The sequence below is a fragment of the Lissotriton vulgaris genome, chromosome 6 (assembly GCF_964263255.1).
Source record: "Lissotriton vulgaris chromosome 6, aLisVul1.2, whole genome shotgun sequence".
NCBI lineage: Eukaryota > Metazoa > Chordata > Amphibia > Caudata > Salamandridae > Lissotriton > Lissotriton vulgaris.
Genome location: NC_141694.1, coordinates 1532287777 through 1532310755, shown reverse-complemented (window position 1 = coordinate 1532310755; position 22979 = coordinate 1532287777). Strand labels below are relative to the sequence as shown.

Below are 22979 nucleotides of genomic sequence, written 5' to 3'. Positions count from 1 at the left end.
TCAATAGCACTTCACCTCTGTTCCCGTGGAAGTAACCTCCTACTGATGAAGGCTACAGGTTGATCTAGGCACTCCACATTCATCTGTGACAAAACAGCCCCCACACCATGCTCTGCAGCGTCTGTTTGAACAATGAACTCTTTGGAGAAGTTGGATGCCAGGAGCCCGGGCGCCGTGCACATGGCGGCTTTCAGGGCCTCAAAAGCTGTCTGACAGGTGTCAGTCCAAATTACTTTCTTAGGCTGCTTCTTGGAAGTCAGCCCTGTCATGGGTGCAACCATGTTGCCATACCCCTTGACAAACCTCCTGTAGTACCGGGTGAGTCCTAAGAAGGCCCCCACCTCTGTCTGGGTTTTGGGGGGTTCCCAAGCCAGTATGGTTTCAATCTTGGGTTGTAGGGGCGCCACCTGCCGGGTCCCAACTTGGTGTCCTAAGTACACCACAGAACCCTGCCCGATCTGGCACTTACTCACCTTGATCATGAGGCCTGCCTCCCGCAGGGCCAACAGCACTTCCCAGAGGTTGCGCAGATGCTCTTCCCAAGTGACACTGAACACTGCAATGTCATCCAGGTAGGCGGCACTGAGCACATCCAGTCAAACCAACACCTGGTTGACCAACCTCTGAAAGGTGGCAGGGGCATTATTCATCCCAAAGGGCATAACACAGAACTGGAAATGCCCATCTGGTGTGGAGAATGCTGACCTCTCCTTTGCCCAATCAGTCAAGGTGATCTGCCAGTACCCAGACGTCAAGTCAAACGTGCTGAGGTACCGTGCAGCCACTAACCGATCAATGAGCTCATCAGCTCTGTGGATGGGGTGAGCGTCGGTCTTCGTGACCGAATTGAGCCCTCGGTAGTCCACACAGAACCAGAGTTTGGGTGTGGCACCCGGCGCTGCAGCCTTCGGGACCAAGACCACTGGGCTGGCCCAAGGACTGCTGGAGGACTCACCCACCCCAAGTGCAAGCATCTTTGAGACCTCCCCTTTGATGCAAGCCCTTACCCTGTCAGTTACCCTGTAAGACTTGTGCTTCACAGGTAAGCTGTCTCCTGTATCAACATCATGGACGTACCAATCTGTGATACTAGGAACCAGGGAGAACAGATCAGAAAACTGTCCCAGCAACTGGCGGCAGTCATTCTGTTGTTCAGGGGTAGGGGTGGAAGAGAGGTTAACACCATCCACTGACCCATCTTGCTCTGAGGCTGACAGGAGGTCAGGAAGAGGCTCAGTCTCCTCTTCCATTCCAGCATCTGTCGCCAAGAGCATGCCCACTTCAGATCTCTCTAAGTGGGGCTTAAGGCGGTTGACATGCAGGACCCTCAAGGGGTTCCTGGGAGACCGCAAGTCCACCAAGTAGGTAACTGGACTCTTGCGCTCCACAACCTCAAATGGTCTGGTCCACTTATATTGGAGTGCGCAGGGCTCTACTGGGGCCACGACCCACACTTTCTGGCCAGGTTGACGCTCCACCAGAGTGGCATTCTGGTCTTACCACCACTTCATCTCCTCCTGGCTGGCTTCCAGATTCACCTCAGCGAGTTGCCTGAAGCGCCTAGTCTGGTTCCTGAAGTCCAGCATATAGATATATACATCCTGGGGAGGTTTCCTGGGAGATTGCTCCCAGCCTTCCTTGACCAGACTCAGGGGTCCTCTGACTGGGTGTCCATAGAGAAGCTCAAATGGACTGAACCCTAGAGATTTCTGTGGCACTTCCCGGTATGCAAAGAACAGGCATGGTAAGAGGACGTCCCACTTACGCCTCATAGGTTCCTCAAGACCCATAATCATGCCCTTCAGAGTTCAGTTGAACCTTTCAACCAACCCATTGTCTTGGGGTGGTAAGGAGTGGTGAATTTGTAGGTTACCCTACACTCCCGCTACAGGGACTTCATGTACTTAGAAATAAAGTTGGTGCCCCGGTCAGACACATCCTCTCAAGGGAATCCTACTCGTGAGAAAATTCCCATCAGTGCTCGTCCCAACACGGGGGCCGTCACTATCCTCAGAGGTATGGCTTCCGGGTACAGGGTGGCATAGTCCACCAAGACCAGGATGAACCTGTTGCCCATGGCTATCTTGGGGTCCAGGGGCCCCACAATGTCAATCCCCACCCGCTCAAAGGGGGAACTTACCACATGGAATGGCTTGAGAGGAGCCTTCTGCTTCCTCCCACTCTTTCAACTTGCCTGGCAAGTCTGACAGGTCCTGCAATGAGTGTCTGAACTCTTGCGCATTTGGGGCCAATGAAAGTGGGTGACAAGCCTCTCAATGGTCTTGTCCTGCCCCAAATGTCCTGCCAATGGCAAATCATGAGCCAGCCCCAGTAGGAAGGCTCTGAAGTGCTGGGGTACCACCAGCACACGGGCTGACCCAGGCTCAGCAACCTTAGGCTCGCTATACAGGAGACCATTCTCCCAATAGATCCAATGTGACCCAGACTGATCACCTGCTGCCTTTCTTGCAGCCTGCAGCCGCAAGCCCTCAAGAGAAGGGCATTCTCTCTGCTCCCTGCAGAATTCTTCCCTGGAGGGGCCTCTTTCCTGCTGCCAATGGGTCAGCTCAGGAAGGTCCCCCAGTTCAGCTACTTGCTCCCCGGTAGGCTCCAGGGTACTCTCAGGGTCTACCTCCTCCTGGGCCGGGGGAAGTTCAGCGGCTGGGTTTCCGCACCCCCTGCCACTTCTCTCTATGGCATGTCCCTGGGGCTCCCTCTCAGGCTACAGGTCCTCTTGAGCACCCCTACTTGCTGCCATTGACCGGGTGGTCACGCACACCCAGTCAGGCAGACCCACCATCCTCAGAGGAGTACTCTTCTCCACCTTTTCCCAAGGTGAGCTCTCCAAATCGTTCCCCAACAAACAATCAAAAGGCATGGCGGGCCTCACAGGTACCTGAAGAGTACCAGAGACCCCCCCCCCCCGACTCAAAAGGAACCTGAGCCATTGGACAATGACTCTCTGTGTTGTCGGCATTAACAACTCGGCAAAATGCATGTGGGACAACCTGCTCTTGAGACACCAGGTGATACCTTACAGTTGTCACACTGGCTCCTGTGTCTCTAAGAGCCTCCACCTTCTGGCCATTGATGGTCACCCACTGCCCATATTTCTTAGTGTTGTTGGGCAGTTGGTTTTCTGGGACCACCTCACAGTCTCCTAAAGAGAGAAGGGACATCTCTGTGAGACCCCACCCAACTTGGACTTTTACCTCCTCCCCAAAGGCTACACTAGCCATCTGCCGGGACGGAGCACCAGTGGGTGCTGGTTTACCAGACAGGTGGCACCTGGTATCAGTCGCCTTATCACCCAGATCCCCACATCAGTAACATTTCAGGGGTTCCTGTGGAACAGGATTACCTGTCGGGACCACTGGCTTTCTCTCAGGGGGAGGCTGGGAACCTTTCCCCTGGTTCCCCTGGGAACTACATTGGGGCCCTCTGTGGAACTCCCTCTGTTTACCTTTCCCCCCCCCCCCCCACTCTTCTGCTGGGGACCCTGCCCACTTTCTGCTGAGTCTCCCATATGACCCTTGTGGACCTTGGTACTGACCCAGCGGTCCGCCTCTTAAGCAAGCTTCCTAGGGTTAATCACCTTGCTATCAATCAGGTGCTGGTGCAGCTCTGGAAAACAAGTATCAGACAAGTGCTCCCATGTAAGCAAATCCAAGAGACATTGAAAATCATTAACTTTGCTGCCCTTTACCCAACCATCTAATGCTCTGCAAAATAAAGTGGCATACTCTACCCAGGAACTACTTTCTATCTTCTTGCACTTCCTGAACATCTGCCTATAGAGCTCAGGAGTCAAACCATACCTGGCCATGATTGCCTCTTTCATGTGGCTATAGGAATTATGGACTTCAGAAGGCAAGTCCAACAGTGTTTCCCACCCCTCACTAAGGAACCTTCCCCACAGTCCCTCTCCCCAATCTCTCTCAGGGACCCGTGGGAAGACATGGCTACCTCATAGGCTCTGAACCACTGCCCAATTTCATCATTCTTAAAAAACTCCTTTACCACATCTTTGGGGATGTACACTCTACCTTCCCCATGTACTGGCGGTGTGATGCTTCCAGAGGGAGTGCTCTCTAGGCTCCTAGCTTTCGGATCCAACTCACTCAAAACTAGGTCATGCTCCAATTGCAATCTCTTTTCTTCCAGAGCCAATTTCTTGCTCTCTAGCTCCACTTCTTAAGCCATTTTCTTGCTTTCTAGCTCCAGTTGCCCATTCAATTTGAGCTTGGCCATCTCCAGTTCAGCATTCCTGTTTTCTTTTCGGTCTGCCAACTCTTCAGGGGACAGACCTCGGGCAGAAACACTGCTACCCACTGGGGAGGGCGCACTCCTCCTCTCAAGACCCAGTGGCTCACCAAGCTGCTGCTCTGCATCCTCATAATCTCCCAAATCACCAGGGGCATTCCTTGCTTCCATCCAGGCCCTCAGCGCCTTGTGGTATTGCTCCTTTTTGGTGATTCCAGCTACTGAAATTTTTAATTTTTTGCAGAAGCTCCTGAGCTGGTTGTTGGTGTAGCTTTCTAGTTTCTCTTCCTCCCAATCACAGTCAACAGATGCAATGGACACTCCCTTTTCTGTTCTGACTGAACCAGGCATGATTAAAAAAAAAGTGGAGATTGTGACACAAACAAGTATCAGAAGTAAGTGGCTGCGTTATGGTCTGCACTCACTAAGTAGTGTTCACCAATCACTGTACATGAGTCACAAATGCAAATTCTGAATTCTTTCCGCTTGACTTCCAATGTTAGAATTGGGGGTCTCTGGTTGGCACAGGTATGTACTTGTGACAAGCAGGGACCCTCTCCTCTAGTCAGGGCAAGGGAATTACCCTCTTAAAATAACCCCTGCTCACCCTCTAGGCACGTGGCGCGAGCAGTCAAGGCTAGTTCAGAGGCGATGTAAGTTAAGCATTTGTGACCACATACAGTAACCCAGTGACAACACTACAAATGGACACCACACAAGGTTTTATATCAAAAATAAGGATACTCTATATAGAATTATCACAAGACCAATAAAAGACAAAAAGAATCCACAGTACTTTTAAATTTCAAGAGTTCTGGTTAAAAAGGTGTAAATCAAAGTTCTCTGCGAGTCGGTAGCCTTGTCCGACTACGGCATGCTGAAAGAACACAGAGTCTAACAAATCCAGCGGACCGCGGCGGTCTGGGCCCACTCAAATGTCGACAGACTCAAACACAGTACCTTTTCCTTGAGGCGGCTGGCACGGATGTGTGAGCCGGTTCTGGTGTTCGTCGCGGTGTAGAAAAAGAAAGCGTTGCAGGTCACGGTGTCCCTTTCGTCGCGGTGCAGGCTACGGCTCGTTGGCGGCATCGGTGAGCTCAGAGCTTGCGTTGTTCGGGGCGGATTTTGCTTGTTGCGGTGCTTCCAGCTTTACGGTGCAGCGTTCGAGCCGGAGTCCGGGAGCTGGCGTCGGTCAGCCCGGACAGTGGTGCGAGTCGGGCGGTGCGTCAGGAAGTGTGTGAGGCAGTGCCCAACTCCGGTGCGGTCACAGGACTCAAAGTCAGCAGCTTTTACCGCGTCGGTCAGACCAGTTCGATTCAGTGTAGCGAGGCGTTGCATGTTGCGGTGTTTCTTCAAGTTCCTTCTCCTCAGCAGAGGTTTTTTCTTGTCAGTTCCAGGAGTGATATAATTTCATGAGCTCAGGGTCCCAATACTTATACCCCCAAATGCTTTATTCTCTGAAGGGAGAAGGGCCTGTGCCCAGTTCAAGCCATTTCTGAAGCACTCTGTTTACCAGACTTCTCCTTTCCTTCACAGCACATGGCAGGCACGTCAGATGCCCCACAGGAGGTGGAGCCAGCATTGTGGAAGGCAAATACAGACCAGGAGCACTTTGTTGACAGTCTTCCTTCTCTTCTTTCAGTGTGCACGGCAGAGATATCAGACACACCACAGGGGGTGGAGCCAGCATTGTAGAGGGAAGACCTAGCCCTATTCAGGTCCCAGGTGCAACTCCTCCCTTTCATCTTAGATTCAGATCTCCCTATTCACCACCGGGCAGCCCCAGCCTGTCTCCTGGTATTCCCCAGTCCTGTCACATACAAACCCAGACAAGAAACACACAACCTCGCAAAGGCGGGCTCAAATGGTTAGGCAAGCAAATACCTACTTTCTAAAAGTGGTATTTGCAAACACAGATTATTAAAATAAACTTAACTAAAAGATGTATTGTATTATTCTGAGTCCAGGCATACTAAACTCGAATTTCTACCATGTGCCCTGAGTCTGCTAGGATTATAAACATGTAACAATCCAGCAGCCCATTCTAGCCTATGGGGAACAGGTAGCCTTGCAATAGTGAAAAACGAAAATGGCTGTAATTCACTATTAGGACATGCCACACACATCAGGGCATGTCCTACTTTATACTTACAATGCACCCTGCCTTTGGGCCTACCATAGGGGTGACTAATATGAAGAAAAGGGAAGGTTTAGGGACTGGCAAGTGGGTGCACTTGCCCAGTCAGCATGACAGTACCAGACTGCACGCAGATTTTGCAATGGCAGACCTTAGACACATTTTACAAGGCTGCTTCTGTGGGTGGCACAATCAGTGCTGCAATCCCACTAGCAGCATTTGGATTTACATGCCCTGGGCACACTTAGTGCACTGTACTAGTGTCTGATAAGTAAACCAAATATCCAATCAGGGAACCACTAATCAATTCATCAATTTACAGTAGGGAGAACTTGCACTGTGGCACTGAATAGCAGTGGCACAGTGCCCAAAGCATCTAACACCAGAAAAACACATGAGGCAACAGCAAAATAAAAATGGAAGGGAAACCCACTCCAATGGTGCCAGGTCTAACACAACCAGTCACCCAGAAGTACACACACGCACATACTCACACATATTCATAAACAACAATGTACACACACACAATGTCAGGTCTTAGGATCAGGGCTCTGCATAGAAGGCAGCAGAGGCAGACGCACAACAGCTTGGGAAGGAGCAGGAGGAAAATCCAGCCACCTCCTCTCATTGGCTAACCTAGTGAAGTGCCAACCAATGAGTGGGGGATAGCTCGTAACAGGATGGGGTGAGGACAGTGAGACTTGCCAATCCCACACCAATCTGTGACGAGTAGAGAAGGCTTGGTATAAGGCTTCACTGATTGACATTATGCCCTGGGCAGTTCACGGTTTAACAATAAACCAATCAGAGCTAGCTCTGTCAACCATGCTCTCTCTCATCATCAAGGAAAGGATCTACTAGGGCTTTGCTGGGCTGATGATGTCACTACGCTCAGGACTTTGAGATCTTCAACGCATCAAACTTTGTCTGCATGGTGCCTGTGCATGACTGAGTGCAAAACGCATGGCTTCCTGACTTTCACAAGATGAATGTCTGTTAGGCTAATCTTTGCTCAGTCTGACACTCATCCTACACCTAAAAAAGTGGGGAATGCAGACCCCAAAAGCCTCTATAATGTGCCACCCCAAATTATGTCCAGAGTATTGCAATTTCAGTAGCGAATGCATCATCTGAAGCCAAAATACATGAGCAGTATATGCCTTAAGATAGGTTCTTTCTTTTACAATGTGGTATTCGCAGTGGAATTGCAAAAGCTAGGGCTTTGTAAAATTTGTGTAATTTGCTTTCATGTAATTATGCAAAATACTGGGAAAATTAAACAAAATTACTCAAATCTACATGAAATGCTAATCCATCATTTAGCACTATATTTTAGCGCAAAAGATGTTCTGGACACAATCTGTTTCAAAATAGCACGAAAACACAATTGCTGCAAACAACAGTCACTCTCGTTCTAGTTGTTCATGTCTTTCCTGGGCTCCAACAGCCTGATTCATCAAGGTGAGTATTTGCTATTCCTTAATAGCGATTATTAAGGAATCGCTATTAAGGAATAGAAAATGCTATTCACCAAGAAATCGCTAAATAAATTGCGATTTCTAAATATTCCTTAATTGCGATTAGCAAATTGCTAATCGCAATTAAGGAATATCTCCCCATTCATTCCTACGGGCCCAAATGCCCATAGGAATGAATGGGAAGACATTTCAATGTGCGAATCGCAATTAGCGATTTGCATATTGAAATAGCGATTTCAAGGGTGCAGGAGTGTCCAAAGGACACCCTGTAGCACCCCTGAAATGTATGCTACATTGGTGTTGCGCACACACATGTCCCAAGGACATGTGTGTGTGTAACATGAAACTTAGAAAAATGGATTTAAATGCATTTTTCTAAGTTTCCGCTATTTACCACGAGGTATGACCTCGCGGTAAATAGCGGGAAATTTTTGCAAATTCGCAATTTAAAAATGTTTCCAGAATAGCATTTAAGGAATCTCTAATAGAGATTCCTTAAATGCTATTCCTCGCAAATATGCAAATTCTTAAATAGCGAGTTTTGCATTTGGGATGATGAATCCCAAATGCAAAAATACCGCTGGCAAAGGGCCAGATTCTCAGAATCTGGCCCTTTGCGACCGGATTTAACAATGATGAATCAGGCTGCAAGTCTTTAAGTTTGCAGAGAACATAAGCGTAATTATGAGATGTGGCATAATTTCAGAAATTTAGCATATCAAGCATAAGACAACATTTCTGAAATTGCACAAATTACTCTGGTGTTATTTAAATTTCACCAGTGCCTACGCTGAACCTCGAGTACGGCTGGCAAATCTTGTAATTACAGAATATGCACTGGCCCAACTGAGACTCTGATAGCGGATGAAAACCCAGCCCTCGGAGGAGGCAGTTACATTTTGCACCATCCACAGAAATGACAATGTCAGGAGACAAAATTGCCCCTCAAGCTCCATAGTGGCACCTCTCATCAGGATTTTGTATAGAGATCTACTTCTCATCACCTTGCTAAGGATCTTGGCTTTTTGTCCATGCCCGTCAAGTATTTATAGTTGCAGAGAAGAAGCACTTTACAAGTGACCTTTGATCGGAACACTGGAGTTACATCCATCACTGTAAAATTCCTCCAAATCCCAAATACATGGGAAACATCTATTACAATGCAGGCATTACATCGTAGTGCCTTTACAACACAGTCAGTACCATGACTGTTCCATTTACATGCGTTCCAATACAACGCAAGTTAGTACAACGGCTTGTTTTAGGGAGTGTAGTGTTGAACTGGTGTTGGATTTTAAGTCCAACACCTTCCCTACTGATACACTGACTGGAGTTGGAATAGTAATTTAAACTATTCCAAATTCCAGCGCTTCCCTAAAGCTAGTCGTTGTAATGGAACTCATGGTAACTCAGATGGTCGTGGTATTGACTGGGTTGTTAAGCCACTTGTGTTTTTGGTATGAGTGGTAATAGATGCTATTCATTCCTGTTGGCATTGATTACTATAAAACACCTGTGTGTTTAAATCTGCACTTCTTTTTAGGTCTGGTGTTAGCCAATACCTTTTCATTTTACATTTTATACTTACTCAAATGGGTTTCAGACATCCTTATGCATTGGTCTGTTATTGTGTCAATCAGATTGCCCTTCTGCTCACTACATCATACAGCATGGTGTAATGGATCAGCTACCGGCTTACTTCACTGTGAGAAGCAGCATCTGCCCTTTTAAGAGGATAAATGCACACACAGAGTAGTTCCCTTCAGCGCCAGGTACTCCCATTGTGTGCTTTTTTGAGATTCCAAAATATTTGTGCTTTTTGACTTTTATTTAAATTGTCACAGACTTTCAGCTCCCTCAGCAGTAAAGTTTTGCAAAAACCATGACAAAATAAAGCAGGCACTGACAAAGAATAGACTTAAAACCAATGCCAGACCTATTGGCTTTGACAACAGTTGTTTACCATAGTTTCATCAGACCCCAAAGGTTCATGAACCCTATCAAATAATGAATGTTTAGTGCACAAAAGTAATTGATATGTAGGTAAGAGAAAAGTAGCACATTATTTTCATATTCCTTAATTCCAACCTTTTCCATGATCCTGTCCACTTGGCGATTTTGCATTTCAATCTCATTGCCCATATCCAGCGCCATGTGACGAAGATTTACTATAACTCCCTCGACCTGCTCAAGGTTCTCATCCATTTCATTTTCTCGAGCATCATTTGTAACTCTGAAATGAAAAGAAAACATGTATATTTATATTGCCCTACAAAGTACATCATTTTCCAAAAGAAAATAATTGCTTTAGGAAAAAAACTAATGTCAACAGAAGACATTTTCTAACAAAATGTTTGTAGTATTAAACTGTATTAACTAAACTAGATGGAGAACTGTCTTGTGAACAAAAATATTTTGCAAAATTAAATTTTTTAAAGAAAGCCGTTCTTACAAACTAAGCTGGGAGAAGTTTTTTGAACTAGGCAAGCTTCACAAATTACAAATTGTACTTTGCCAAATCACCCAGCTTCGAAGGCAACATTAGAAACTTCGACCACCACTACTTATGCCCAGGCCAGGACTGGCCAAAGCGGGCACCGGACATTTCCTCGGTGGGCCGCCAGGGTGGGGGCCGGTGTTCAGAATCAAAAATTAAATGGTAATAAAATTCTTTTATATCCATTTTATTTGACACTTTCTGCCAGCAAATGGAGTGCGAGGGCAGGGCTAATGATTGGCAGCACTGAGGAGGGCCACTTAAGTTTGCATTGCGCATGTTGGTTTGGATGGCTATCTTGCTATGGCCAAACTGACATGCACAATTCAAACCTCTGCAACCAAGCTGTCTTGGACAGCTGGGTTGTAGAGCAGGCAGAGTCCTAACGTGCCTTTTAGAGAATGGAGCCAGCCTGCTCCAGCCAGTCAATATGCTTTACAAGAGTGTCTTGATTGGATGAAACAGTGGGCTGTGGGCTTTGCGCTCAGAGGACGTGCTGCAAAACAGCAAGGACGTATTCCAGAATATCGAGTGGCAGAGTACATTAGGTGATATTTTTAATGAGTATATTTAGGTTAAAGTGTATATTAGTGTGTATTTGTTATGTGTATTATGTGTATGTGTATATATATTTATGTGTATATGTATATGTTATGTGTGTGTATTTGTTATGTGTACATTTTTGACTACCACTCAATGTGATTTGCTACCAACAGCCACTGGGTTGTCCTCTAAAGATTATAAACAATGCAAATATTTCTCATTGTTTGGTGATAATGATGAGAGCACATTACTAATACGGGAGAACTGCTGGAGGAAGTTCATAGAGGGGTTTAATACAGGTGAAGCCCTGATCCCACATGACCACGTCCAGTCTTTTCAGCTGGTGATATCCTATAGAGCAGCATAAATACATAAATCCTCACTTTAATTAAAACTCTGTTGATTTGTTGTAAAATATTAGGGAAGATTCCAAATTAGAATATTTTAGATACATTCTCAGAACGTAATTTACTTTGTAAATCATCATATTTGTTTAGAAGAAGACCTTGAGCAAATTGTTGATTTGGATGGCAGTTTGGTTAAAAATTTAGGCCAATATTTATCACGCTTTCATGCAACAAAATACAGCAAGACACCTTTCTGCACTTCGTGAAAGAGAGAGGGTAGGAATGTGCCATATTTAACATTATGTGTTGTATTCCTGTCCTCTCCTTGCAGTGGCGCACAATATGTGCTGCCTTGTGTCTTTGCAGGCACCTTTGCGCCGTGGTGCAAGGGTGCCTGCGCTGTAGGCAAGATTGTTTTTGTGCAGAAAGGTACACATTCCTGCATTAAAACAATCGAACCCCTGAGGCTTTTTTCTCTTTCTATGTGTAGAAAGAGGAAAAAACTAGGAGAAATAATCATACTTCCCCTCATTACGCCTCCCCTGGAAGAGACAGCATTTTGATGCATTTCCAGGTGTACCAGTCATGGGAAATCTTGAAATGCACCAAAATCCATAGGTGGATGCGTGGGAACACCCATGCTCAACCCATGGTACCCCTACCTGGAGTAAAGTAATGCAAGGCAGTGACTTCCAATGCCTTGCGATACTCCAGATTTACCAAGCACTGCAGGGCCACACAAGGTGGCTTTGAGTTGTTTGGCAAATCTGACTTTAGTGTTGCATTACCCTTGCGTTCCCTTGCGTGACACAAGCGTAACACAATACTATGATAAATCTGACCCTTAGTTTATTTCATTTTTTTCTATCATCACCATGAAGTGCAGCAAGTAGCCAGAGATAACAATGCACGAACCCATGAATCAAATCAAAATGCTTAGGCGCAAAAGTGAAATGCTGGCCAGATGTACTAGGAACTGATTCCTTAAAAGCAGTAGTAAACTGTGCATCAAATTTCTGCAAATCTTTTCTGATTTTGCAGCCTTACGTATCTACTAGTAAGCCAGTTTGCAAAATTTCCATTTGTAGGGGAGTCATAATCTGATCTCCGGTATGAATATTAATGAGATAGTTCACAAATTGCAACCCACTCTGTCTGGAGGTGATTACAGTGATGCTGGCTTTAAAAAAAGAAAACATTTTTTTTAAATGCAGCCCGCTTTCCTTAAAGGAAATGGAGCTGCGTGTATAAAGAAGTGTATATTTTCAAGCATATTTGAAAGTAGGCAGTGGTCCAATGGACCACGCATACTCCCCTTCAAAAAGATGCCCTAAACACGCTCCTCCCAAATTGTGATTTTATATCCAGTTCTTAATCCATTTGGTGATCCAGTAAGCCTTCATAAAATTAAAAAGCCATTTTGTCACCTCAAACCCTCGAATTTTGCGAATTGCAAGGTTTGCAATCAAAAAGTGGCTTAGTAGATCTGGACGTATGTCCTCGTTTCGAAAAGCCGCTCTGCCATACAGCCCCCAGACCTGTCACCACCTTATTTTATGTTTTGAATATCATGGTTGTCCTATTGCTCTCTTCAGGTACTTATACAAAAAATATAACCTAAAATAAAAAACTATTATTATAAGGAGAAAAATTCAGCCCATTATTGACTAAACCAACAATGAGCTCTGGTGGGTCATGCTTAACGAAAGTCTACTTAACAATAATGTTTCGATGTCTTTGGAAAGAACAACAGAAACAGAGGTGAGCAGATCTATGTTTAAAAAACATTGTTTGAACATATAGCATGGTAAAACTGCAGGATGTGCCTATATAGTCTATTCTTGTTCCTTATAATTCTGCCATCAATGATCAGCCACATCTTCTCTGATAGAAACAGCGATATGCAAAAGGACAAAGAGAAAAATGTAAACCAGCATGGTATAGCTAGAACATTCTATGTGCCAAGGGTAATCAGTAAAACCCAAATAAAATAGTTTTATTCTTGGATTTTCAAGCACAAACCAGCAATCATGCAGCACACTGAAAATAGCTTCTAGTAAATTGAGAGAGACTTGTGAGAAGAGCATTTCCACCATCCAGACTTGAAATATTAAGTCATGAAAAATTGAAATCAGAGACACATCAAAACAAGTGCTTACAAAACCACTAGGTCTTTGCACTGATACCTACTGACTTTCATGGCGCTCATTTTAAGATATAGAACTGCCACAAATTCGTACCCAACTGTGGTGCTCATCTTTGTATGGGTTTGTTAAAACACTACAAAAGCATTCAGAGGTGGCTGTCATCGATGACTGCACATCTATGGTAGGCATTTCTGATGGATTTGGCAATGTCTGAAAAACCAGTCCTGTGATGGTCTCAGTGGATTTGTGTGCAACCATAATGACCATCGTTGAATGGTCTGTCAAAATAATACATATTTCTAGGTACCTGCTGCACGTACATGCACTTGCGCACTCACAGTGGGCCATCTTGAAATGGGTATACCTTTGCCTATTCTACACTCCTAACTCTTGTGGGACACCACACAGGCCTCCTACCATTTAGGAGATACATTTCTACTAGACACTCCAGTGGAGTGACAGGTGAAAATGACAGTAGCAAGCAGTAATTTTACTGAACACAGATGGAACAAAATAACGTTATCATTTCTTCCCACCTACATCTTATCATACAGCGAAAAATAATACCTGCCTTGATAATTGGTATGTATTTAATAGGGATCCAGATTTTAAAAATGCATTCTTCAATATTCCCACAAAAAAGTATACAGGCGACTTTCTGAGATTCGTCATAGGCAATCACCTTTGCTCCCACAAGCATATCCTATTTGCTCAACGCACACCACCAAATTTTTCACATGATATTTGCCACTGGTCTCTGAACATTTATAGTACCTTGGACAATTAGCTTCTAATAAAAGTGCCCTCAATTAATTTGACAACTTAGGTACACCAACACAATCCAGCACTATAAATATTTGTGAGTATTCAATTCAATTCAATTTTATTAAATATGTTTTGGAACTCCGTGGAGATCCACATATTATACAATTACAAAACACAGTATAAAATTTTGATCATAAAAGCAACTCATGCAAACAGTAATTATACAAAAGCAATTTACCAATATACTAATAAAGTTCTAAGAAACATTTAAAGAAATTAAAAATTTTGTTGCAAAAGATTCCATTTGGGGGACTAAGAATAGCATCCAACAACGCTGTTGCAGAAGAAATTCCAAACTGAATACACGCCAGTTTTATCCAGAGGCGGCGGTAAGACAATAATGCAGGACAAACTAGCAGGGCATGTTTGGAGTCTTGAATTGCTAGGTTACAGTAATTACATACATTGGATATTCCATACCATTTGGCCAACAACTTATTCAGGGGGAGTAAGTCTTGCCTGAGAAGTAGCCAAAAACGGCGTAAGCCATGCGGGATGTTCCATGACAGGTAGGGTTGGATTTGTCTGATTAAATAAGAATCATCAACTTGTCTGGCCCCCTTTTTTTGTTTTATTAAATTCTGATCCCTCTCGTAACTTAGCTTCCATGTAGCTTGTTTTAGAAGTAATTTCAATTGGTTCATGGAAAGCTCTAAGATGGAGGCTTCCTCCAACCCCAAGAGAGTGATAGCTCTCCTATAGTTCTTTATTAGGATCGAGTATTCATTTAGGGGGCCCATCAACTCTTTTGTGATAAGAGATCTGAGAGTAGATGGCTTTCCTTTAATCAGACCAATGACCCAGCGAATCACTCCTGCAAGTCCCTGAGCCCAGCTACTCCTAAGGCCGAGTTCTAGACGCAGGGTTGCGGCGCTACAACTATTATTAACTGAGGTTAAATTTCTCAGTAGGGAACCCTCCACTGTATCTAAAAAACCCCATTCTGCTAGGTCAATTAATTCTATCCCGTAAAGCAGAGTCGGGGGGACTTTTGCTCGAAAGGCCTCCAACAGGTGAACAAAGTGTCTCTGGCCTGTTGATTTATACAGTGTTCTTAGGCCTTTACCCTGTGACTTTGCTTTTCGAGAACTGCTTTCAATGTGTAATTTGTTACCTAAATTACTGGTGACTACCATACCTAGAAAGACATACGATTTTACTCTTTCTAATTTCTGACCTCCTAATTCCCAACTGATGTGGTCCAGCTTTAGTTTGTTGCGTCCCTCCAAGCACATTATCTTACTTTTGGAAATGTTTATTTTCAAAAAGTGCTCTTCAGAAAAGGTGTGTAGTGCATGTAGACGGTTATTAAGACCCTTGGGGGAGAGGTCTAATATTAAAATGTCGTCTGCATACATTAGACAAGGGATGTGTCTTTCGCCTAAGCGTGGGGCAATTCCTACACACATTGATAAAGTAAGAGGGAGATCACTAACATAAAGGGAAAATAGGAGGGGAGCTAGAAGGCAGCCCTGTTTGAGGCCATTTGCAGATGGAATGAGTCGGGAGAGACCTCTTTCTCCTCCCAACAGAACCTTGCACCATGTGTCATCATGCAAATCCTGGACCAAGCGTAAGAGGCTATGTGGCATTCCTAGGATGTATAGCTTTCTCCACAATACCTGACGGTCAACCTTATCAAAGGCCGTGGAGAAATCTATGAAAGCCACATAGACTCTCCCCTTCCTTACTCTTATGTACTTGTCAACTATTACCTGGAGGGCAGTTAGATTATCCATGGTCCCATGGTTTTTTCTAAAGCCTGTCTGTTCAAGTGGAAGGATATTTGCAGATTCAACCCAGGCATTTATCCGTTTGAGTAGGCATCTAGTAAAAACTTTGCCGATTGCATCCAACAATGCAATCTGGCGATAGTTCTGGGGGAGAAGACGATCACCCTTTTTATACAATGGGACCAGGATACTTCCCTTCCAGGAAGGTAGGACCTTTCCACTTAATATGCAGGAATTAAAGATAGGGCATAAGAGCTTGCTCCATTTGACCTTGTTCTGCTTTAACACATTGATTGGGACTTCGTCGGGGCCCATGGCCCCTGAACGTCTCATTTCCCCAATGGCGAGTTCTATGTCTTTTTCTGAAAAAGACTCTGTCGGCAGGCTAGTGTCTGTAAACCGTACCTGGGGTATAACTGAGTGGTTACTTGCATAGAGGTTTGAGACAAAATCCCTCCATATGTGTTCCTCGATAGGTATGGGGAGAGGAGTGGTTCTCGTTCCGCACCCTTCACCTATAAGGGACCAAAATTGTCTCAATTCTCCGTTAGTAGCTGCTTCCCTTATTTTTATCCAGATGGTATCCTCTTTTTCTTTTCGAAGAGCATATAAAAGTCGCCTCCTTCTCCTTTTTAGTGTTGTTATTTGTCGGGATTTATTCTCAGTTCTTTTTAAATATTGGGCCCTTATAAGATTATTCAGGACTACGTTAAGCGATTTCAAGTGACAGTTAGTTATTTTGGTCGATTTTTTCTTGTTCTGCTTTTGGGCCCTTGTTATTATTGCATTCAGAAATAGAGAAAAGAGCTCGTTTTCGCGGCCATACCAAGAGGGGAGCACAGAGATTGCTATATCTAGCATATCCTCTAGGTAGCGATGAGCCCTTGCATTCCAATAACATCTTCCAGAACTGTTACCAAAATTTATTTGGTTACTGTTTAGAGACCATTGGTCACATTTAGGGGGATGTACGTTCATTGAGATGGAAATGATTTTATGATCGCTGAAAATGGTGTCGATTACAGCGCTATCCTTTAATAACTCAAATGAATGAGACCCTATTATGACATAATCAAGAATCGATTCCCCTTGATATGATTTGTGGGTAAAGTTTGCTGGAGAGTCCGAGGGGAGGCGCCCATTTGCGATTATCCCATCGATTTCTGCCAACTAGTTTAATAATAGTTTACCCCGTTTGTTTGTTAATATACTTTCGGGGAACGTGGCCCGAGGAATGTGGAGTGTTTCTTCTCCTATTTTATCAGAAAAAAGATTTAAGCTGAAGTTGGATATTTTACAATTCAAGTCCCAGGTTAGGATGATGGCCATTCCGGGATCTTTCTCCCTAATGCTCTGTATGTGGAGGAAGATTTTATTTAAAATTGTATTAAATCCCATTTCAGGGGGGATGTAAGCATTTATCAAGGCCAGGCGGGTTCCAGCTAAAGGGTTGCCTGACCCAAACAAGGTGACTACCTGGAAAAGTTTACTCGGATCCAGGAAGTGGTTGTAGTCCCAGTTTATATGGTTGGATAGTAGGCAGGCTATACCCCCACTGGTGTGGCCTTTTTTATTCGCAATGGCGCTGCCTTCTAGTACAATATAGTCCTTCCCTATTTGGATATTTCCATTACACCATGTCTCCTGGAGGCATATAATATTTGCCTTTAGGGATAAGAGAAATTGTATTTTCTCCGTATTATTTTTTAGGCCTGCTGAATTCCACGATATTATGGATAGATCCGTGCTAAAGGAACTGATTAGATAATGGTTTTCCCGAAGATTTGTCGGCTAGTACTTTGGGAAGCCAATTCCAGAGATCCTTTTCCTCTCTTGGGGTAGTTTGATAAGTTAAAAAAGATGGATGAGCATAGGATACCATACGGTAGTCATTAGACTTGCTTATTTTTAATTCTTTGATTTCACCCAAGTTATTTATATTGCCTGTTGCGGCTAGCAGCAGGGATGAGGGTGGATTCTGTTTGTTTAACGTTTTAACAGCATTATTCCGGCTGGGGGGCATTAACACAGGAATTACATCTATTCCCCTACTCTGGAGGTCTTCAGCCCGTTGTAGGATGAGGTTAGCTACTAGTTTAGAGTGAAACTTCACCCTCGTAACCGTCCCCACTTCGGACTTTTGCTGCAAAACTATGTCTAGGTCGGCCGATTGGATAAGTTTCAAATTGGCAGATTCTTGAAAATATTTCAACAAGAGGGATCTATTCAGAATGCAGTCAGCTTCAAAGAGGGGAAAGAAATCAACCCATACAGTATCTATATTATTTTCCTTGTATTCTTTTCCCATGGTAACCTTTGCAAGAGCTTCCATGGGTGAAATGACAAAAGGATTAAATGAAGACATTTTTTGGGCGGAATGATTATGCTCTTGCCCTAATGGAGTTGGTTTATCTGCTTCTAGGTTCATAGAGCTTTGGGGAAGAGCACCCTGAGATGTTGCACCCTGGAAGACAGAAGCAAAGGGATTAAGTGCCGTTGTTGTTTGGGTAAGTGGCTTTTGAACCCGACCTGGGGAGGTCGATTTGTGTGCCACTTTTGTATCCCTAGTATTATTGCTTTGTTGGCCAAAGGTGAATATGTTAGTAATTGCTGTCAAGGGGGATGTATGGGTAGGTAAGGAAGGGGAGGTTTTCTTGGATGTTAAGGGAATGCTTTCTTTGGCTAACTTATTTCCCACTGCCTTCAGTACTTGGGGTGGCGCTTCCAGTAGGGGAGAGTTTAAGTGTTTCCTGAATAAAATTTTCCTCCGCCTATTTTTATCTATCCGTCTTAACAGTTTCCTCTTGTGTTTTCCATTCTTTTTTAATGGTACAATTTTCCCTCTGTTATCTGTTTCCCCCTGAATAGCTTCCTCCTCTATTTCCCCGTCCCCCTTCTGTTTCTTAAAGATAGGAAATAGGTCATTTCCAGTTTTTGGCGGGGTTTCCCCATGAGGTTTTATTGCAGATTCGTGATTTACTGAGCCATTTAAGTTGGGAAATGGCTGGGGAGCATCTGTTATCTCTTGCTCTATTTTTGAGGTAATTATTGCTACTGGAGGATGCTCAATTATTCCTATCTGATCTGAGGCCGTGGGAGGGAAGGAAGACCCCTTCCCATCCGCTTCCTTCTCTTTTTGGGACCTCAGCAGGACTTTTAGAATTTGGGTCACTGTGTCTAACACACAATCAGATCCCCCCACAAATTTCTCCAATAAGTGTAGGATAGAAGCCAATAGATGTTCTAAGATGTGGAGGGAATCAGAAAGCGGTTTGCCGGGCCCCTTACATTGGAAGGAATTTATTCCGGTCAGATTTAAATTTGGGCTAGAGGAAAAATGAGAGTGAGAGGTTTTGGAAGGGGTACTGCTGTAAAGTTGTAGGCCGGCATGGTTTGACATTAGCGGGGTGTTCTGAGGTAACTCAACTGTTGTGGGATCAGATTCTAAATACCGTTGACATAGGACTTCATCTAAAATCATAGGGGACAAACCGTTGTGAAATGACGTTTTGGTTAGTGAACTATTAACTGGCTGAGTAGCTTCATCGAGGGGAGTTGCCATGATGTTTAAATTATCTTGCTCTATGTCTTTTTTTGTTTTTATGATTACCTCAGGAGCTAGGTCAATGTTATTTTTCAAAGTAGAAAACAAGGGGGGTGAGAACTCGCTCTTGGGGGGGAATTGTAGCGTCCTAACTGGACTTGAGTCTGCCTTTGCTTTTTTAATTTCAGGGCTTTCTCGAACATCATTTGGGGTAGAATCTAAATGGATAACTCCGGAGACTTTTGGATCCGTTACTTTGTTGTCCACCCCCAATACTTTGTTTTTACCCTTTTCCCAAAAGTTGAATAGCTGACACGTACTTTTCATGTTGGTAGATTGACTATGTTTGTTTCGAAGGGGATTTGATTTAGTTTTAGAGCTGGATCTTCCTACTATTATTTTACCAGATCTTAGTTTCTTTGTCATCGTGACTGGGGAACACTATCGTGAATGCGCTGCGAGGAACGTGGTCTAAGTCGATAGGGGACTCTGGGATTATGCTGCAGGTAAATGTTTCTAGGGAAGTTTATCTTACGGGTAGTTTGGGGTAAGGTATAACTTACCAGGCCTAAGGGGGGGGCCTAGCCTGGCCTTCTCGTGCCTCTGAGGGCCTCAGAGGGCCCGCCCTTGTCCCGGGCTTCTCCCGGGCGCTACCCGCGCGCTCCCGCGCAGCGGGATACAAAGACTCTTTTTGTTGACTGCCCTTAAAAGGGGGCGTGGCCTTGAGGGAGAGCGTCACCAGGTGTGATCGGTGAGGCAGCTGCTGGGACTCTTGGGAGTTGGAGTCCAGCAGTCTGCACGCTCGCAGCCCTGCGTGCCTCAAGCCCTTATTCCTCAGATGACAGTAGCAGCAAGGAGCAGTCCCAGTGAAGCGGGACCCGCGGAGCGGGTCCGGCGAAAAGTAGCGCTTTCAGATGCGCTTCAGCACAAACGCAGGTCGCTGTGTGTCAGTCCTCCAGCGCTTTCAGATGCGCTTCAGCACAAACGCAGGTCGCTGTGTGTCAGTCCTCCAGCGCTCAGGTGCAGTTCAGCAGGCAAGGGGTGTGGAAAGGAATCCACTGCAGTTAGGAATCTGGCGCCTTTTGCAGAATAGAAGGGGGCGTGGCCTTGAGGGAGAGCGTCACCAGGTGTGATCGGTGAGGCAGCTGCTGGGACTCTTGGGAGTTGGAGTCCAGCAGTCTGCACGCTCGCAGCCCTGCGTGCCTCAAGCCCTTATTCCTCAGATGACAGTAGCAGCAAGGAGCAGTCCCAGTGAAGCGGGACCCGCAGAGCGGGTCCGGCGAAAAGTAGCGCTTTCAGATGCGCTTCAGCACAAACGCAGGTCGCTGTGTGTCAGTCCTCCAGCGCTTTCAGATGCGCTTCAGCACAAACGCAGGTCGCTGTGTGTCAGTCCTCCAGCGCTCAGGTGCAGTTCAGCAGGCAAGGGGTGTGGAAAGGAATCCACTGCAGTTAGGAATCTGGCGCCTTTTGCAGAGTAGAAGGGGGCGTGGCCTTGAGGGAGAGCGTCACCAGGTGTGATCGGTGAGGCAGCTGCTGGGACTCTTGGGAGTTGGAGTCCAGCAGTCTGCACGCTCGCAGCCCTGCGTGCCTCAAGCCCTTATTCCTCAGATGACAGTAGCAGCAAGGAGCAGTCCCAGTGAAGCGGGACCCGCGGAGCGGGTCCGGCGAAAAGTAGCGCTTTCAGATGCGCTTCAGCACAAACGCAGGTCGCTGTGTGTCAGTCCTCCAGCGCTTTCAGATGCGCTTCAGCACAAACGCAGGTCGCTGTGTGTCAGTCCTCCAGCGCTCAGGTGCAGTTCAGCAGGCAAGGGGTGTGGAAAGGAATCTGTATATTGCATATTTGTGAGTATGGAAGAGAATATGGAAAAGTTCAGATGGTAGAAGATTCTACACTTGAAAACAATGTACCTCAAAATGGAAGATGATGTGTGCATGTGTTTATATGTGTGTGTGGTTGTATCTGGTGTGTGTACATCTATGTGCATCTATGTGTGTGGGCATGTTTAACACATATTGTGGAGACTGAACCAATCCTCACCATGTTGAAAACCACTGACAAATCCAGACACACACAATCCCTGTGAGAACCATCATGTTTCAGTGACAGTTCCCTGTAGTGTGTTTAGGTACTTTTGAGTGAGTGCATCAATATATTAAAAGCTGTTATATTCGTTCAGGTCCGCTGTGTAACCTACCCAAGTATTAAGGCTTGCTTGGTGTTAGAATAATAAATAGAAACTCTATTATGATCAATAGTAGTGGGTATTGTGCATGTGTGTGTTTGTGTGTGTGTGTGTGTGTGTGTGTGTTTGAAGTTTAAAGAAACCTATGACTGCCAAACAACTGTCTAACAAAAGAAACTAACATGTTTACTTGTGTAGCCTAAACAGAGAGAAGATACAGGTCTACTGGTAAATGTGACTTGTCTAATAACCTAAAAAATATTTTTGGGAATCTTTTTGTGTCACTGATCAGAAAATTGTATTATTGGGTAAAAAAAGCAGTATGCTTTGTTTTACATGCTGTGCAGTAAATTTAGGGGGGTCAGCGGAGTAGTGAGAAAATGAGAATATTTTATATCAAATGGGCTGGCTTAAGGGAAAATTGAGGAGGGTACAAAACACATGCTAAATAAAGCGTAAGAACATTGCAGTTCACAAAACATAATACTTAGGGCCTCATTAATAATATGGCGGTTCTACAGCATATGGTGCAATGCGCTGTCCGCTGTAGGACCACCAAACCCGCGGTGTGACCGCCCACCAGAACCAGAGTTTATTTCTGGTCTGACAGACAGTCCTGCAATGGTCTGACAGCTGCAGTCTGGTAGGCTCATAGAAGAGCCTACCATACATACCGCCACACTCAGAGCACCGCCTGCCCCTTCCTGCATGGTTTGGCATACATGTCACACCGTGCAGAAAAGGCAGGTACAAATCGAAGGGGGCCCCCACCATGCACCTCCTGGCCCTTTAGTTGCCTCATTACCACCCTTTTCATGGCGGGCTCACCGCCATGAAAAGGGTGGTGGTGAGACAACTCAAAATATACTCAGTGGTGCTGCTGCGGCACTGCCAGCATGTTTATGCTTCTGAACGCTGCACGAATGCCATGGGATCCTGAATCCCTGGCAGTCACAACGGTCCTGTGGTGGTTCTGACTGCCGAAGTCGTAATACTGCCGGTGGTCCCGCAGTGTGGGGGTGATGGGACCGCCACCACTGGTTTGGCGATTCATAATCAGGCCCTAAATGTACCACAGTCACAAGAATATCAACAGAAAATAAATATGTTCCAACCCAGCCTGGGAGCAAGGCAAACACAATATACAGCTAGCCAATGGTACTGTAACACACTCCCATCGAAAACAACAGAGGCAGAGAATTAGAATTTTATGTCAAGACCTGGAGGCCAATATTATGCAATAAATCCTTTATTGCCACCACTCAGAAGCATGTTAAAAGCT

General features: G+C 45.1%; 1 protein-coding gene across 1 annotated transcript in view; it reads right to left on the bottom strand.

Moving 5' to 3' along the window:
- Positions 1–22979, bottom strand: part of LOC147709106 (synaptosomal-associated protein 25-like) — a 301468-nt gene that overhangs the window by 43391 nt on the left and 235098 nt on the right. Inside the window, exon 7 of the mRNA XM_086927712.1 lies at positions 9967–10111. Coding sequence (XP_086783838.1) covers positions 9967–10111 — 145 coding nt within the window. The remainder of the gene's footprint in view (positions 1–9966; positions 10112–22979) is intronic.